Here is a 17,999-nt window from a genome sequence, read left to right on the forward strand (position 1 = left end):
TACCTATTATCTACATTTTAAGACGTCAAAAAACTGGTCAGAAGTTTTTCAATCACACATTAATAAACAGAGCACTTTACACATGAAGCATGTATCAACTTAAAACACTTAGCGAATATTTCAAAAGAAAATAGGATGTACAGAAAATTTGATTTCTCAGTCAGATGGTATATATTACCGGATAAAGTGATTAAATTTTTGGCATAAACATTTACAAACCATTCATCATCACAGTCTGACATACACTATTGACACCAATTGCTTTCTCATAAAAAAGTTCCCATAAATAAGTTAACGTAGTTCCTGGTATGATCCAAACAAAATATCCTGTTTCTGCAAAAAGTCAAACAGTAAGCTAAACATGTGGGACTTAAGTACAAACATCTGGAAGCTGAGACAGACTCCATAGCCATGTTGTTGTTCTCATTCACTCTTCTATCGTTTTGTGGGTTTGTTACTTTACAGCAAGTATTAGATAGGAATCATGACTTTCAGACTCCTGGCGGAAATGTTTGTACTTATACGTTTATTGTACCACAAGGACAGGCCCAACAGAGATGTGAAAACACATCAAGCTTGGAACTTCAAAATAAACTAACTAGAGTGGAAAATATTCTATACAACGTGCGGTCAGCTATCAATCGACAGAATTCTGCAAGATATCCTCAAGGTAAACAATATTACATTCTAAAATAACAGAAATTCACCATTCAATATGATGTAGCGTTTTTTTTGTTTATTCGGTTTCTCATGTATTTTCTGCATTGTATATCAGTTGCCTTCATATACGGTAACTATGACTAAGAGAAAACAAAGTAAATCGGCAAACAAGACAAGATGTCATTTTAAATATCATAAGAAGACCCACTCTAACTTTTCTCTGACAATTGGTCAAATGGTTGAACTTGTTACCTTTGTATGGCTATTGTTTGCATGGGGGCAAAATTCTTCCTTCTACACAGGGATTCAATTTCAACTTTTGTGTGGGAAACAAATCAATAAAAAAGTCAGGTCTTGACGAAGGCCACGCAGGTGAATGCCGAGAAGTCCCTTGAGGCAACATATATATTCTTCACCATTTCAATCAGTCTGAGGCATTTTTTACAAATTTAGCCCTTGAAATTTAGGCACCCTCAGAAAACCTAAATGTAAGTCTTGCAAAGAAGTCACAAAAAAGTCTAGGTGTATCAAATGGTAAACGACGTACCAGGTTAGGACATGGTTACTTATGAGCTTTGTCACAAGTGCTAGGTACGAACAATATTACTCAAAACCAAATACATGTCAACTATGAAGCCATACAAAAATGATGTTTCTTGTATAGTTGCTATGGACATGATTCTGGTTGCAAGGGAACACACCTACCAATCATTTCTTATCAATGTTGCCAAAATTCTAAGAACGTATGTCAGACTAAAGTCAACAAATTGGTCTTGGTCATTTAATTAATTACCTTGCATAATAATTAGTAAATTAACAAAATAAATATAATAGGATGAGTGTACAACACAAAACCTCATAAAATAAAATCTCGTAACAGTTTCCAGAAATGCATACGAGTCAGCAGGCACTTTTGGCATACAAAACATTACAGTGATAACAGTAAATATATACAACTTGAACACGTTGAAATTTTACAGTTAATTGAATATTGTCAGATTCAAAAAATACAATAGCCACAGTGTTTTTTATAGAACAGAATCATTTTTCCTTTATTTCAGACTGTGAGCATGCATACATACTTAATGGTGATACTCTAGTAGAAGGGGTACATCTGATCCAACCTACAGATTACCCAGAACCATTCCCAGTCTACTGCCAAGTGACTGACACTGGAGTATGGACGGTTATACAGAGAAGACAAGATGGTTCGGTTAATTTCTTCAATGAATGGGAAACATACAAATACGGATTTGGTTACATAACCGGTGAACACTGGTTGGGAAACGAGAAAATTCATTATCTGGTTCGTGGAAGCAAATACAAGCTACAAATCGACCTAGAGGACTGGACTGAAACCACCAAATATGCGAAATATGATGCGTTTCAAATTGGCAGCGAAGCAACTAAATATCTTTTAATACTAGGAAAATATTCAGGTAATGCTGGTGACTCGTTGGGTTACCACAACCTACTTAAATTCAGTGCAAAAGACCAAGACAATGACGGTATCAGTTCCTATTGTTGTGCATGTACATCAGGTTCTAAGCGATACGGACGAGGTGGATGGTGGTATAAGTCCTGTCATCAAGCAAATTTAAATGGCATATACCATTCACAGACTAGTACTTATTCTACCAGCTATCAATATGGCATTGAATGGTATGCATGGCATGCACACAGAGTATCACTCAAAAAGACATTAATGAAGGTCCAAAGAGCACAGTCATGTTGGCTGTAGATAATCTTAAATACTTGTAATCAAATGTTTGTAATCTCACCAATAATGGTGTCTAGTTATAGGCGATATTCACATGTTAGTAGTTCAAGTTTCACTCATAAGAACAATACTAGCCCAACTATGAATGTTTTCAATGTGAGAGCGCCACCTAGAGCATGAAACATAGTTTTCAGTGCTTTTGTTTTTAATGTGATACATTCTTTGACAAGCTTGCAAAAATATTCATTTATCAGTTTTTTCGTGCTACCATTATCATAAGTTTTACACATTCTAGATATCCATTATAGGGATATGAGTAGTAGTCTTTAATACATGTGACATCAAGCCAAAATTACCTTTGTAGTAGAAAATGAGTAAACACATAGTGATATGTCATGTAACATGGAATATGATTAGATATATATTTATTTTTATCAAAAACAAATTCCAGCTGCTTGTGTGCTGTTATCCCATACATGTTCATTTGGTACCACAAAGGAATTACTCAGTATTACATGAATTATAAAATATGGGAAGACAAAAAAAAAAACTTATGCTCATTTCAAACAGCTGGTACTTATATACTGTATAACCATTTATTTTCATTGGCGTTTAATTTTACTGAGTTCTAAATTCACGGACTTGGTAGAGAAACAATGACTATTATTGTCAATTTAAATGTTCATGAGGATTTAATTTAGCATATTTTACTTATCAGCGAAAATACAAAATTAAAAAAAGCAAATGTTTAATACGTTTACAATAGTTTATCTTGTATTGTAGATGAGATCATGCAAATTGTACAAACCTTTGATGCATAATGTGGATTCTTCACATCCTCTTCATTTATTAAATTACAATAAATACTTTTCACTGGATACAATCTACCAGGGATGTTGATTATCTCACAGTCGTTGAAAAAAGCTGAGAACCTTCCAGCATCCAGCGTTGCAGACATAACAATTACCTTCAATGAGTATTTTCGCTTTGAGTTGATTTTGTTGTTGATAAATAGTTCTTTCATCAACCCAAACAAAATATCCTGCAAGAAAAAAAAAATCACATATGGAGATGTATCCTTGACTGCGGGCTGAAGTCATGTTTTTCAACTTCGTTGTGAAAGCCTATGGGGATCTTATGCGCTGAGGTACAGTTATTAAAACAAAACTGTCGCTGAGGAAAGCATGATGAAACCCACTGGTGAAACATGATTGGTTGATTTACTTTATTCTGTTGGTAACGTTGTGAGTTCAAATTTTAGAATACGGACACAAATATTTGTTTACATTGATTTCAAAATGTTTAGATCTGAAATGAACATGATTTTATTCAGCATATCATCACTAATATTTCATAGCGTTGTTCGTTTCACAACAGCCAGATGTTTTATGGTCATGAATAGAGCATAAACTACTGCAATATATTAACTATATGGGCGCATTAATTCTTCCCACCAACAATTAGTTGCAACATATTTCTATGCAATTTTCTGTCGTTTTTCCAATAAATTTAGACCAAGTGACCAGGTTCTGATTACAATTTTTTTGAGAAATTATAATGCATGTTTAATTTTGTGAATGGCGCTAAACGTTGACTGTATCGAAAGGTTTAAAGTGGAACATTCCAAGCCCAGGGTTTGCACCAAAGAATCATGGGACACTATTGTTCATGTTATTTGCAAAGTTAATCTATGCGCCCATAATATCATATCACGAAAAGGTCAAAAGGTTTTTCCTTGTGTTATTACGCTCGAGAAGAAGGGAACGACGATCGATTAATCAAGATTTCAAAGAGCAAGAAATCACCAAATTGTTAGATCGAACGAGACCAAGAAATTATCGGTTCATGTTCACGCTATTCGTGTGTATGACTAACGCAACAATAGACCCAGCAACCCGAGCGATTTGGACTTGACAATGCAGAAATAACTGGTGGGAAGAAATAGGATATCAGTAATCTAGTTTCTTCGACTGACCAGTTCGACATTCGACTTGTGACCTCTGATGCCATCTTGCGTAATGTCAAGCAAGTAATGTCAAAATAAGTCGGTGATAGAGCACGTTTGGCCGTCATATTGTATTCACACAGCACATTCTATTGTGCAAGAGCCAGTGTGACATCAGCGTTTAGGATCTGGTTCACCCCTTTTAGGATGATGTTGAAAACGCCAACGCCACAACAGCGTATTCTGTTCACACACATTTTAACAACGTTCTCAAATAAAAGGCGTTGGGACAACGGCTTATTTCGTCTAGTGAGAACACCACTTATGTGCGAGTTGATTCAATAAAGCAAATATAATCTGATTATGATGTGTTGACTCAGGGACACACAAAACATCAAAAAAAAAAACATGGAGTTTTCACGACAGACTAAGAAATATCAATACGCAAACAAGTGATTAGGTGGCATATAACAGCATTACAAAATTATATATTCTGACACATCAAATAAAGTAGTCTCAAAAATGTCGAAATAATATACAAGACATCGGTATTAACTGTTTTCGTCACTGTCTCATGAAATTAAAGCATTTTTAATACAATGCTTTCCATACATACCGTATCTAAACTTCTTTCATGAGCTTCATCCAAAACAATGACACTATATTTAGAAAGTTCTCTATCTTCTAAAAATTCTCGCAACAAACATCCATCAGTCATGTATTTTATCCTAGTTTCTGAAAATGAATCAGTACCATATGTTGAGTCTAAAGTGATTAAACATGCATGTTAAGGTGTGCCAAAGTGATGTGGATAATTTGCATATGAGGTGAGCGAGGTGGTGATCGATTATTTTGCCTTGATAATTTATTATTTTGATTCAATGAAATTCACACATAGTAGTTAGTAGAGTACTAGTAACTAGAAAAGCTCTGAGGAAAAAAGCTGCAGTAATGATTGTCAATAATAAATAAATTGATTTCAGTATTATATGTGCTCATAATGTAAAAAAAATATGCCGTCACTCTATAAACATTTGTAAAAATAAAGTACATGGCCCTTTACAGCCGTTCTGAGAATTATTCGGACAGTCAGTTAGCAATATATCTTGGAACTTTGCAAAACACTTGGGTTTTTCCAATCTAGACTTGATGGTGCCATTGTACTGGCACGCCCACAATTGGAATCATTCCATTATCTTGCAAGATGCGGGTGAAACGCAGTTTTCAAAACGAGATACGTTGGTTACAATATATTAACAGGTTATATGTTGTATATGCATTCAAAGTGCTATTGACTCCCGTGTGCGAAGCACAAAAAGGGAGTCTTTGCAGTTAGTGTGTCTGTATGTGTGTGTGTGTGTATGTGTGTGTGTGTGTGTGTGTGTGTGTGTATGTGTGTCCGTCTGTTCCACTGATATCTCAAGAACCATACATCAGTTTTTGATGAAACTTGGTGCATAGATGCTCTGGGCCAATGCGCAGATTTGATTAGGTTTTGGTAAAAATCCATGCATATTAATTACCTAATTTGCATGATAATTAGCTGATTTTTAGCTGTTCCATGACTGTTCCACTGATATCTAAAGAACCACTCATTGGATTTTGATGAAACTTTGCACACAGATGCTCCAAACTAATGCGCAGATTTGATTAGTTTTGGGTAAAAATCTATGCAATATTAATTACCTAATTTGCATAATGATTAATCAATTTTTGGCTTTTCCACTGATATCTCAAGTACTAATCATCACATTTCAATAAAACTTGGTACATAGATGTCATAGGACACTGCACAAACCTGATAGTTTTTAGGGTAATATCAGTATATATTAATTAGCTAATTTGCATAATTAATTAATTTTCAGCTTTTGATATTTCAAGTAGTAATCATCACATTTCAATGACACTTGGTACATAGATGTCATAGGACACTGCACAGACCTGATAGTTTTTAGGGTAATATGAATACATATTAATTATCTAATTTGCATAATTAATTAATTTTCAGCTTTTGATATTTCAAGTAGTAATCATCACATTTCACCGACACTTGGTACATAGATGTCATAGGACACTGCACAGACCTGAAAGTTTTTAGGGTAATACGAGTACATATTAATTATCTAATTAGCATAATTAATTAATTTACAGCTTTTGATATTTCAAGTAGTAATCATCACATTTCAATGACACTTGGTACATAGATATCATAGGACACTGCACAGACCTGATAGTTTTTAGGGTAATATGAGTACATATTAATTACCTAATTTGCATAATTAATTAATTTTCAGCTTTTGATATTTCAAGTAGTAATCACATTTCAATGACACTTGGTACCTAGATGTCATAGAACACTGCACAGACCTGATAGTTTTTAGGGTAATATGAGTACATATTAATTACCTAATTTGCATAATTAATTAATTTTCAGCTTTTCATATATCAAGTAGTAATCATATTTCAATGAGACTTGCTACATAGATCTTCTAGGATTATGCAGACACCTGATTAGTTTTAATTGGATATTAATTACCTAATTTGCATAATGTTCCACTGATATATAAAGAACCACAAATTGGATTTTAATGAAACTTTTAAAGAGAACTATGTAGAAACCCAATTAGTTTTTGGTAAATATTTATGCTTATTAATCACCTAATTAACATAATTAATTAACACCGATATCTCAATTACTGATCATCACATTTGAATAAAATTTGGTACATAAATGCTCTAGGACAATAGACAGGCCTGATTAATTTTGATTAATATTAATTCTCTAATTAGCATAATAATTCATATTTTTTTGTTCTGTTCTGTTCATATTAGTTACCTGATTTACATAATTAGTTTTCAGCTTTTCCATCAATATCTCATGTACAAGTAATTTTGAATTAATTTTTAATGTGTCTTCAATACTCTCAGCACACAGGAGTTCTTTCTAAGCTTTCTTTGATTTTAAATTGTTAAAACCATCCGAGTCCAACTGACATAGCGCATTTTACAAAACAACTCCCGAGTGTTGAGTAATAATGAACTAGTCGTTGGCGGGAAGGCTCAAAGTAAAGATTCTTAGCGGGACGCGCTGCAGTTTCGCAACAGTTTTGGGCCAAACTAAAAGTTGTTTTTACATTACTGGTGCATTATGTATCAAATTCAGATTTTATACCGAGGTGGGAGAGTACAGTACATCAGGGATACATGGATGGAAAACTTGATTATAACGGTTTGATGGGCTTTGTCAAATCAAAAGTGCCTTCCTTGAGCGAATCACTTTTTCAACTGCAGTTTGAAAAAGACGGAGTATAACAACCGTTATTATGTCTAGTCCATTTTTGTAACAGGTACAACTGACTAAAATGAGCGAGAGGTTGACATTTTTCGACAGATTTAAGCAACACCCAACTTGTGATTTTCAAAATTACTGAAAATAATTACAATATAATTATAAAAAAATAAAGAATGGTTGCTGTAAACGCACGCTAGATAATACTTGCTATTCACCAAGCCGACAAATAGTAATCCCAAACCATGTGCCCGTCACTCAAGTGGCGCCGACAAGTCTAGATTGGGCAAAGACCAAAGTGTTTTGCAAAGTTGCAAGTCATTTTGCTAACTGACTGTCCGAATAATTCTCAGAACGGCTGTAAATATATTACAGACTGTAGACTGGTGTAATTACCTTGAGAGGTACAATCATCAAACCGTACTTGATAACCAACTTTTTCTCCTACTTCACACCTCATTTCCTCTGCAACTCGTGAAGCAACTGATACAGCAGCGACCCTTCTTGGCTGGGTTATACCTATCAATCCGTGCTTTCCATAGCCTACAAACATGTTTTTAGAGAAACATTAAACATAATAGCAGGGTTTTAAATAAAGAGAGGCTAATGCTTTTAGCAATGTTCCCTTAGAGAGCGACAAAACTCTAGGATTTTATGTTACATTCATACTATCTGATGCCTCTGGATAAAGTATAATTAAACTAGCAGCCTGTCCGCTATCAATGTACATTACAATTAAAGAACTGAAGATATCATGAGAAAATGAACAATATGTATAGTACCGGGTATTAAAGCAATCAGACTTTTTACAACTTTTTAACAAAAATATTCATTAAAATTAGATAATTGAAGAACAAAATCATCACGAAATGAACAAACCTGAGAGAGGACTACCTGTAGTAACTATGTAGTATATATAATATCAAAGCAATTAGACTTGCTTAGAATTAGAATGTTTGAAGTTCTAGTGATGAATCAGAAGTCAGTGTTGATGTGGACAGACTGAAATGCAGAGAATAGTGTTCGTGCCAATTGCCAGTTGATGCCAACTGTACTGGAGTACATTTGTTGCCAAAGAAATATCGGGATTAGATTTTTTGTGGTGACAACCCCTTGGTTTAAGACATAGCAAAGAAAAACATAGATTACAAGTGAAAGCATGCATGTCCAAGTTATCACAATTCAAACAAACAAGATGGCCGCCAGTTGGCCATATGTGATCAAATTGCAAATTGAATTGACATCTACATGTATCCATTTATGACATGCTAAATATCAATGAAAATGATACATGGGTGACAGAGATAAAGTAATATAAACAAAAATATAAACAGCCGTTATTCGACCATCTTTGATCTGATTATGAAACAAACTGACATGTATGATGTATGTGCCAAATACGAACGGTGACAAATTACCACGAAAAGAACTCACATTCTTTGAGAGTACTAGTACTTGTGATAAAATAGTTGTCAGACCACAAGACACGCAAGACCACAATCAAACAGCATTGTTTTACCAATCAAAGATGTGTGAAAGTATGCCCATTGTTTATAATCTGAACCCAATACACCAACTACAACATGAATCATTTCCTGTATTGAAACTATTGTAAATTCTCGTACAAAGAATCATGGCAGATATTAGGAGTTCTTACTACATTTCATGATAGAAGTGTGGCCAATTCAGTGTATTCACAAAAGCACCATGTTCGATTCAAATTAGTGAAAATGTTTTCTGGCAGAGAAAACAACATAATTCAACCATCAGTAAGATGCCATATAGACTACTAGCACTTGATAGGGGATAGGGTTATGACAAAACAAATGTAATATATACATTTAACATTGCAATTATTGTTTATTTGCCTCTACTGTCGATTGTAAGTTTATATGATGGTACTAGCTGTATTAACACATTGGTTGTTATGATCAGCGCACTACCAATTTGCATAATATCGCAGCATTCTTGTAATAACATGATATTTTAAATGGTCGCGTCCCTTCACGAATTAACATGGGAAGAATTGTGCAGGTGTGACTATTCAGGGTGCTGACAATGGCCGTCTGTTAAATTGTTAAGACGATGTATAAGTAAATAAAGAAAACCTGCTTATAAACAGATAACAAAAGGTTAGTTTATTGACCATCTCCGTTGGATAACAGTGATTGAAAAAAGTTTATTCACAAAGACACCTTTACTTTTTTCTTGCCTGTCTTCATATTGTAGGTTTTCATGGAAATCAATAATGTTCAAGTAATAATCTTATAAACTTGAAGTAAAATCAGTACTATTACTAAGATATTCACAGTTGTAAATTGTCTAAAAGTAGACAGGTTTTAGGGCTTAGAAAAGTGAAATGTGCTGGTTTACTGGTTCTCTCATCAGAGGTATAGACTGTATGCCGATTGGAGACATTAGGAGAATCTTTGTTTCAGGCCCATACTACTGTGAAATGCTTTATTTTAGCTGGAATTAATTTTCACTGAAAAGACTTTTTGGGTGTTATGTATGGAATATATGTTCACTGATTTTTGATGAGTTGAATGTAAAATATAGGAAAGGTACATTCGCTAGATTTTATTTTCACTGAATCATTCCTTCAGCGAAAATTAATTCCAAGCGAAAATAAAGTACAATGTAGTTAGATTGGGGTTTAATTTGGTTATGCAGAGCGCCCCCACACGGATTACGACCAAGGAGTATTGGTAAATATTAGAGCAGATTTTTTGATAAATTATATCACGTTAATCAAAGTAATGATATACTGATTTGATGATTTGCTGTATCAGTAACGCGTGCGTTTACGTTAATCACAGATGCATGTCTATGGCCAATATGTCAAGCGCACAGTTTCACATTCTCAGATTCGTACCTGCTTTATAGAGGAACTGGGGAAGTTGTGTCGTTTTTCCGCTACCCGTTTCACCAATAATGACTAGACACAGATTGTTTTCCACTGCTTTCAAAATATCTGATCTGAATTTCTCAATAGGAAGATTTGTTTGAAAACTTGTTTTCATTTTCGACTTTTCCGCCGCCATGTTGAAAAGTCGTATGTGTGTTCCAAATTTGTTAGCTCCAGATTTTTAAAAAAGTAGTTCTGTGCATGGAAACGATGAGACGTTTAACTATTATTGATTCGTCCGCACATATGGCGAATGGTCGTCAAGCGTGTAGTAATACTCTTGTTTATTAATTTTATTATTTGTCAAAGTACTTTAAACGTAGATAAAATAGCAATAACTAAAAATATTTGAACACAGACAAATTTTAACTTCTGTTTGACCGATTACTTCTGAGTACTATTTTTCTTAAGCTACCCTGGCGTAGTTACTCATTGTTATGAGCAGCTGTTAGAAGTCCCAATGTCCTCAACAACAAACAGTAATCGGGGAAGCAACCACCTTGTGTGGTAATACCTTTTGGAATCAGACTATATATACGTGCATAAATGTCTTGAATTATTCGAGATAAAAATGTCGAAAGAAGTCGTGAAATCAACGGCTAGGAAACTGTGAGTATTCGTTCTTGTTATCTTAACCTTGAAACTGTTGTGGATCTGTGGTTAAAAGTGGACTGAGATTGTACGTAGTACGATGGAGCCTTTCCTCGCCATGAGCACATTCTGAACTTGCTCCATGCTACGTAGGTGTCATAATCTAGCCATTTTATCTAGGAGTTTGGCACGACATTGTTATAAATGGCGTTTTCAAACTTTATCTCTCACACGTCATTATATTTTATGACACTTTCAGTTTCACGAGCAGACCTTCGTTTTTTTATGCCTTTGATAAAAGGATGTTTGTTCCCTCTGGAATTCGAACTCATACTATTGAGGCTCAATTGGAGATTTAAGTTTGGATGCTTTGAAAATAAACTGACTTCGTCTTTATTAGGGTATTGTGAGACAGTTGACTTAAAAAGGATGGCCCAGAAATTTGAAAAGCAAATACCAACCAAATTCTGACAGCTTAGTGACTTCCGTTTACCACTGTTAGTGTTACTGGTATATTAGGAAGAGTAAGTATATATTGGTCGTTAGTGTTCATAGAACCATGGAACTAAAACATGATAGAACTGTTCTTCTTTATCTCTTGATCTTAATATGCCATTCTCTATCCAAAAATTATTAAATTACTTTTAATTTTAAATTGTGACATTTGTCAATAGAATGATGATAAAATAAGTAACAGCTACCTGGTTGAGTCTTGATGAAATGCTTGTTACATTTCCTGTCAGCATCACTATACTGTAAAACTATTTATTTTCACTATTTTAGAAGTCTGAGTCTTTTCACTGGGTTCAAATTCACGACAGATGAACAATAAGTTCTATTGTTATTCTATTGGATACAATTAGCAGATTTACCTATCAGCGAAAATAGCTAAATTAAAAAATTGTAGATATTTCTCTTTTTTAATAGACCCTTCAATTTCCTCACAGCTGTAGAGGGACTGTGGTTTAATCTCAGACAACTAACAGACCGGCAACATGGCGTTTTCTATTGAAGTAATGCTGCCACGCTTGTTTAGGTTATCAATTCTTATATCTAGTAAACGTTGCGAAACACCGGATATTCTGCACACTTCTCACAAAATAACACAAGATCAATTCATATTCCAATCAACTATCGCAGGACATAGCTAATTCTTATTACCTCCATGACCACACCGGAATTCGAAAATCAATTTTATGGAAGAATCCAGTGAATCTGAGGACGGTAGTTATGAACAACGCATTTATCACTTACTAATAACACACCCCCAGTTTTTATCGATAACCGGATTACGCTGATACACTGAGGGATATCATGTATATGACACCAGCTATCCCATGTTTCAGCACCCCTCAACACAGAAACACACAAAGTGGTATGATCACTCGAAATGCAGCGATATGCCCTTTCCGAAAAAATGTCAAAAACCTTCCGCAAAATCATTATATATTCAAAAACTATTTGAGGTATATACTAAGACATTCAGTTACTTGTAACTCGCCTACATGTTGGCCGATTCTTAAAATTCTTATACAGCTGCAAAGGTCAAAATGTTCAGAACGCATCTCCTGTTTTGAAAATGTCTAGATCCGTTTTTACAGAGAAATAAGCAATTTCCGAAGAAGCGCGAAGTGTACAGAATATCTATGTTTGGTAAACTTTGACAGTGTCTATGTCAATATTGCTGAGCTTGGCACACATAGAATATACAACTAAGGCGATTAACACCTTAAACAATAGGCGTTGCCAGTTTGTTGTATTAGTAGTCTGAGGTTTAATAGGACATCCAAATCTCACTACAGGTTTATTTCCTGGATTAATATAACAATGGCAAACAAAAGACAGATGCGTTAGGTAAACTTCTAATAGTGTCCCATAACTCCCTGGTGCAATCCCTAAGATTGACAGCTCCCCCTTTAAAAATTACGTTTGGATACATAATCCATGGTTTGGAATTCTAGGTGGTACAACTCTCTAACAAAAAGGAGCAGCAACAACACAATGGCTTCCCATTCATTATCTACTGATACTTTGTATGTACTACAAAACCGTCAGTGTTCTCCCATGTCCGCAACAACTCAAAACTATTTAGTTAGGTCATAAGGGCATGTCAGTGTCAAAAGTCTTTTATTCCAGATAAATTACAAATGGTCTTAGAAGGACTCAAAAGTTACGTGAACAAAGTAACAGTTGTGTCATGAAATTAGTTTTACTAGTACATTGTACGCCCTTAAGATTTATTGATCTTAAAACAACATCATGTATGGTTCTTGGGGTACGGTATGAATAAGCCAATAATGAAACACACTATAACAGTGTTGGATATCAAATAGAAATTCATTATATAATTCTACTAGTAATTGTACTAATTGTAAGTGAAAATTGCTAACAATTCAATGCCACGTTGCTTTTGGCGCAACTGTAAACCGCTTCAGTTTAATTTTGTGCGGGACATACAAGTTTTTTGAATCAGTGATATTCATTAATATTTGCAGTGTAAATATTTCACTGAGGTCCTGAAGTTACATGGGATCACACTGATTTTCACGAATGCCATTGTATCATCAATCATATATTTTAAATGATTTATAATTCTTCCACTAGAATGCTTTGCTGCTGTAACTCTAAATGTACTGGGTTCTGGTCATCATTCTTTTGCATTGTTGGCCTGATTGAATACATATAACAATGCAACCCTTACTTTTTATAAATGATAATTGGCATACTTGTTGTTGAAACTAAATTAATTTAGTGTTGTGTGTATATCAACAAAATAGTTCCACCCAAGTGCCTGCCAACCAACCAATTGGAGGGGATACAACACATGTTTCTAGACTATATTATTATAATATAGATATAGAGCTTTTTAGCTCTATGCTTCAACTAAATACATGTAATTTAGTTAACCCACAAAATCATTATATGTACCAGAGAGAATGGGATCTATTTCTGAAACTATAAAAAAGGCACTCATCATTATTGCAACACTCCCAGAAAGCTGTATAATGTGTTTTTGCTTATTCTACCACCACCTATGGAGAAATGTGATACAGTGAAGTCACAGCTAGTGGTCTCAGTCAATGCTGTACCTACCATATCAGACTTACATGATAGTATAGGCATGAACATTTTATAGTGCATGGGTACAAACTGTGTTGCCATGGCTACTTTATGTGTCGCTGTCAACAGATGATCTGCCAGCGTGCGAAGGTTGTGTTGGTAGCTGACAGTTGCATAGTGTTGTGCTGTGCAAAGGAATGGACAATTAGTGGTTTTCTTATAACATAGAACTACCGGTATAAATGGTTTATAGTTCCATGCTTATAATAAATGGAACTCTTGACCCTAAATGGAAAGTCACTTTGGGAGGAAGTTATGTTAAGTTGGGTTTATTAATTTGATGGTAACCAATCATGCAGTACTGTAAAATACTTTATTTTACCTGGAATTTAATTTTTGCTGAAAAGACTTATTTGTTTTGTATTGATTTTATTTTCACTGTTTTATTAACAGTTCAATCAAAAATATACGAAAAATGCTGGATTTTATTTTCACTAAATCATTCCTTTGGCGAAAATAGTAACAATTAATTCCAAGCGAAAATAAAGTATTTTACAGTACATCATGCATGTGGTGCTTTACCGTATACAAACTTTGACATAATAGTTTGACACAAATGACAGAGTAAACTGTGCCCAAACATTATTGTAACTGTAATCTTTTCAATGAATGTTTATATCAGATGTTGTCTTAGGAGAATAATGAGACAGGGGGAAAGATAAGCATTAGTTTATATCATTGATTTTTTTAAATAAGCACTTATTGCAGACCCCAGGTTATTGAGAGGTTCTCCTCTATGGTGCTTGTAGCCGATCAATGTCATATCTCGCCTAAAAGGTTAAATAATGTAGTAGTTTGTTTTTAACATTTCTTATCTGCAATTCGATTATCTAAGCTCTTGGCTACAAACAAACACTGCTATTATTTTATTTATTTATGGCATTATAATCTGTTTTCCTACAGCTTTATATCTTCAGATTAGTCACTTTGAAAAGACCATTTGTTTCAATTTCCTGTGCTATTATTGCATATAGCTATAGAGTCATTGTTAAAACTGCCAACAGTCAAGTGTGAGATTTATTGCATTATACCGTATTGTAATTGAGTTCATTGCAGTTGTAAGGAGGTTAGTTCTTACTGCAATTCATAAGTATGCACTTGAGTGGCAGTCATGAGCAAGTGATGGTAAACATTTAAACGAAAATCAAATTGATTGGGTGTAATTTTAACTATGCAGTTGTCTTTATGTGTGTTCTATTGGTTTCTGCCCACCAGCATATACATATAGCTATAGGGCTCAAATGTAAATGTGGTTGAAATAATTTATTACCGTAATTTGCTCTATTAGAAAATGTATATGTACAAATGTATATACAAATCAGTGATCACAATGCAACGTAAATTACAGAGGTGTTTCTATGGTAAAAATAAGTAAAATTTTAATGATTCAGTATACAACAAATGTGATTTTATTTTTATATACGCTGCTATTGAAGATGCTTGTAATAGAGCAAATACAATATATGTATAATTTTATCATGCTGCATATTCTAGATAAAATAATTTTAAAATAAATTTGCATACACTAGTATTTTGCATATGGAAGCCATATCAAACACAGCACTGTATGACACAATTTGTCTCTTTCTTGTAATCGATGCGAGTCAATTTGTATTGATTTCTGCTAAATTCATCAAATACAAGAATAACACTCTTTTGTTTTATTATTGATTTACTTTGTCATGGAGACATACAGTAGTCAGCTCTATGTAACATTATATCATCAACTTTTATATTTCTTTTTTTTTTCAGAAAATATTATATGGAAATTAAAAGATTAGAAGATGGATTTGATTTATCGGGTCCTGAGTTACCACGACAACATTACCCAGCAAAGAAGCCAGTAAGTGAGCGTAGGAAAGCGGTAAGCTAAGAATTACAATATATCTGACATGCATGGTGCACTTTGGTGTATAAACAAAGATATGATTTTATTCGTTTGGCGAGCCGAGAAATAAACTCTAAAATGCTACGACTGGAATTTGATTTAAAAATTCAAAAAGTAATTCTTAGCATTATTACTGTCTTTGCCATATTGTTCTGAACACCAAAACAGCAACATTGTCAGCTGAGTTGCTGATTGGTTTGTTATGCACGTCTCAAGATCGTTACATGATTAGAACTGTTTAGTCCAACCACATTTACGTTCGGCTGAATCCTCTCATTCACGAGCATTATGACATGCACCAGTCTCACTATGGACCGTGTTCTGACATTTCCTACTCTGTTAGTACATACATTTTAGTTGGATAACTTTGCCATTTATTATATACAAATTTATACGATTGAATGGAATAAATTGAAAGGCAATCGCATCGTGATCTTCTATTTTTATTCAACATGTCTGGGTCCCCCTATATTAGATTGACCTTTCCTGTTGAAGTTGGTTTAAACGTAACGATCTCCAGGCACGCATAGCAAACCAGTCAGCAACTGAGCAGGCAATGTTGCTGTTTTGATATTCGGAACAATATGGCGATGACAGTAATTTTAAGTAATAATTAATAGAATTCCTTTTTTTATTATTTAATACTGTAGTTAATTTAATTGCGTTAGAGTTTTGTTCTTCAGCGCCTTATGCACAGAATATGCATATTTTGTTACGGTACATGTTATATACATTTTTATAATGAGTTGATATACATTTACTAAAATTTGCAATTTTTATCATCACAGTCATATACTGGAAAATTATCAAACCCAAATCTCCCAAAAAATTTACAAATAAAACCAATTTGCGTAGAGCTGTGGCACATTCTGTATCACTTCTGTGAAGAACACTGCAGATGGTTTCATTTCAATTCCCGGTCAATTTCATATCTTTTATTAAACAATTTTTACAATTAATTTACAAGTATTCATTATCATTTTATAACTATTGTTTTTGTTTGTTTGTTTGTTGAAAGTTTGAGTCTGGTAAAACCACCATGGTCAAAGATGCCTGGGGAGACCACTGCAATTTATGTACCGTAGTTAAATAATTACTATCATCTATTTTCTTCATTGTCCATGATTTGAAGATTTTTAGACAATGTTGTAGGACCCAAGTGGTATTTTCATTGTTGCAAAATTTTCACTTACTGGCTAATATTTGTCTTGTTTGAAATTACGGTGGTTTGCAGTAATATATTGTAAAATACTTTATTTTAGCTGGAATTAATTTTCGCTGAAAAAATTTTTTTGGGTGTTTTGTATGGAATTTATTTTCACTGATTTTTGATGAGTTGAAGGTAAAACATAGGAAAATAGGTATATTCACTGAATTTTACTTTCACTGAATCATTCCTACAGCGAAAATAGCGAAAATTAATTCCAAGTGAAAATAAAGTATTTTACAGTAATCTGTCACAAATTTCATCCCTAGACCTGTTCGTAATTTGACTACTTGACTACTATTGTGTTCATAGTGACTGTATTATTTTCCTAAAAGTCAATTTGACTTCCTGTTTAAAGAATCGCTGTAAAATTTTCACTACTACCAAATTTCCCAGAAAATGAGTTTCACAAAATTAATGTTTGTTTAATGTGTTTTTATGAGATTCCATTATGTGACCTTTTACAATATGGCTTTATTTTATGCGGTTGCTCACAAAATCTAGATAAAAAAGAGTAGGCATGGTCACTGAACTGAAAATCGACCACCTGTGTTCAAGTAAATTATGTAACAAAACAAAAAATGTAATATTTTAATCACTTCTATTTAATAGGTTGTATGCTGCTCTTGTATAGCTATAAATTACACTTAAATTATACTATATGATATGGG

The 17,999-nt window shown here is 33.8% G+C and overlaps 3 protein-coding genes across 4 annotated transcripts in view; 2 read left to right on the forward strand and 1 right to left on the reverse strand.

Moving 5' to 3' along the window:
- Positions 1-10,658, reverse strand: part of LOC100369459 (putative ATP-dependent RNA helicase DHX40) — a 49,472-nt gene extending 38,814 nt beyond the window's left edge. Inside the window, exons 1-4 of the mRNA XM_085502375.1 lie at positions 10,490-10,658; positions 8,011-8,157; positions 4,942-5,060; positions 3,189-3,422 (exon numbers count right to left, since the gene is read on the reverse strand). Coding sequence (XP_085358501.1) covers positions 3,189-3,422; positions 4,942-5,060; positions 8,011-8,157; positions 10,490-10,658 — 669 coding nt within the window. The remainder of the gene's footprint in view (positions 1-3,188; positions 3,423-4,941; positions 5,061-8,010; positions 8,158-10,489) is intronic.
- Positions 372-3,263, forward strand: LOC144349464 (microfibril-associated glycoprotein 4-like). Its single transcript, XM_085502373.1, has 2 exons — positions 372-670; positions 1,722-3,263. The coding sequence occupies exons 1-2, from the start codon at positions 412-414 to the stop codon at positions 2,399-2,401; spliced, it is 939 nt and encodes a 312-aa protein (XP_085358499.1). The 5' UTR covers positions 372-411; the 3' UTR covers positions 2,402-3,263.
- A 302-nt stretch (positions 10,659-10,960) lies between the features above and the next one.
- Positions 10,961-17,999, forward strand: part of LOC100369608 (uncharacterized) — a 32,669-nt gene continuing 25,630 nt past the window's right edge. The window contains exons 1-2 of one of the 2 annotated variants that reach the window (XM_085502370.1): positions 10,961-11,131; positions 15,986-16,097. In XM_085502370.1, coding sequence (XP_085358496.1) covers positions 11,094-11,131; positions 15,986-16,097 — 150 coding nt within the window. In that variant the 5' untranslated portion in view covers positions 10,961-11,093. The remainder of the gene's footprint in view (positions 11,132-15,985; positions 16,098-17,999) is intronic. The other variant, XM_085502371.1, reaches the window with a different exon arrangement.

Source organism: Saccoglossus kowalevskii, chromosome 8, assembly GCF_978046115.1.
Source record: "Saccoglossus kowalevskii chromosome 8, keSacKowa6.1, whole genome shotgun sequence".
In the NCBI taxonomy this organism is placed as follows: Eukaryota; Metazoa; Hemichordata; class Enteropneusta; family Harrimaniidae; genus Saccoglossus; species Saccoglossus kowalevskii.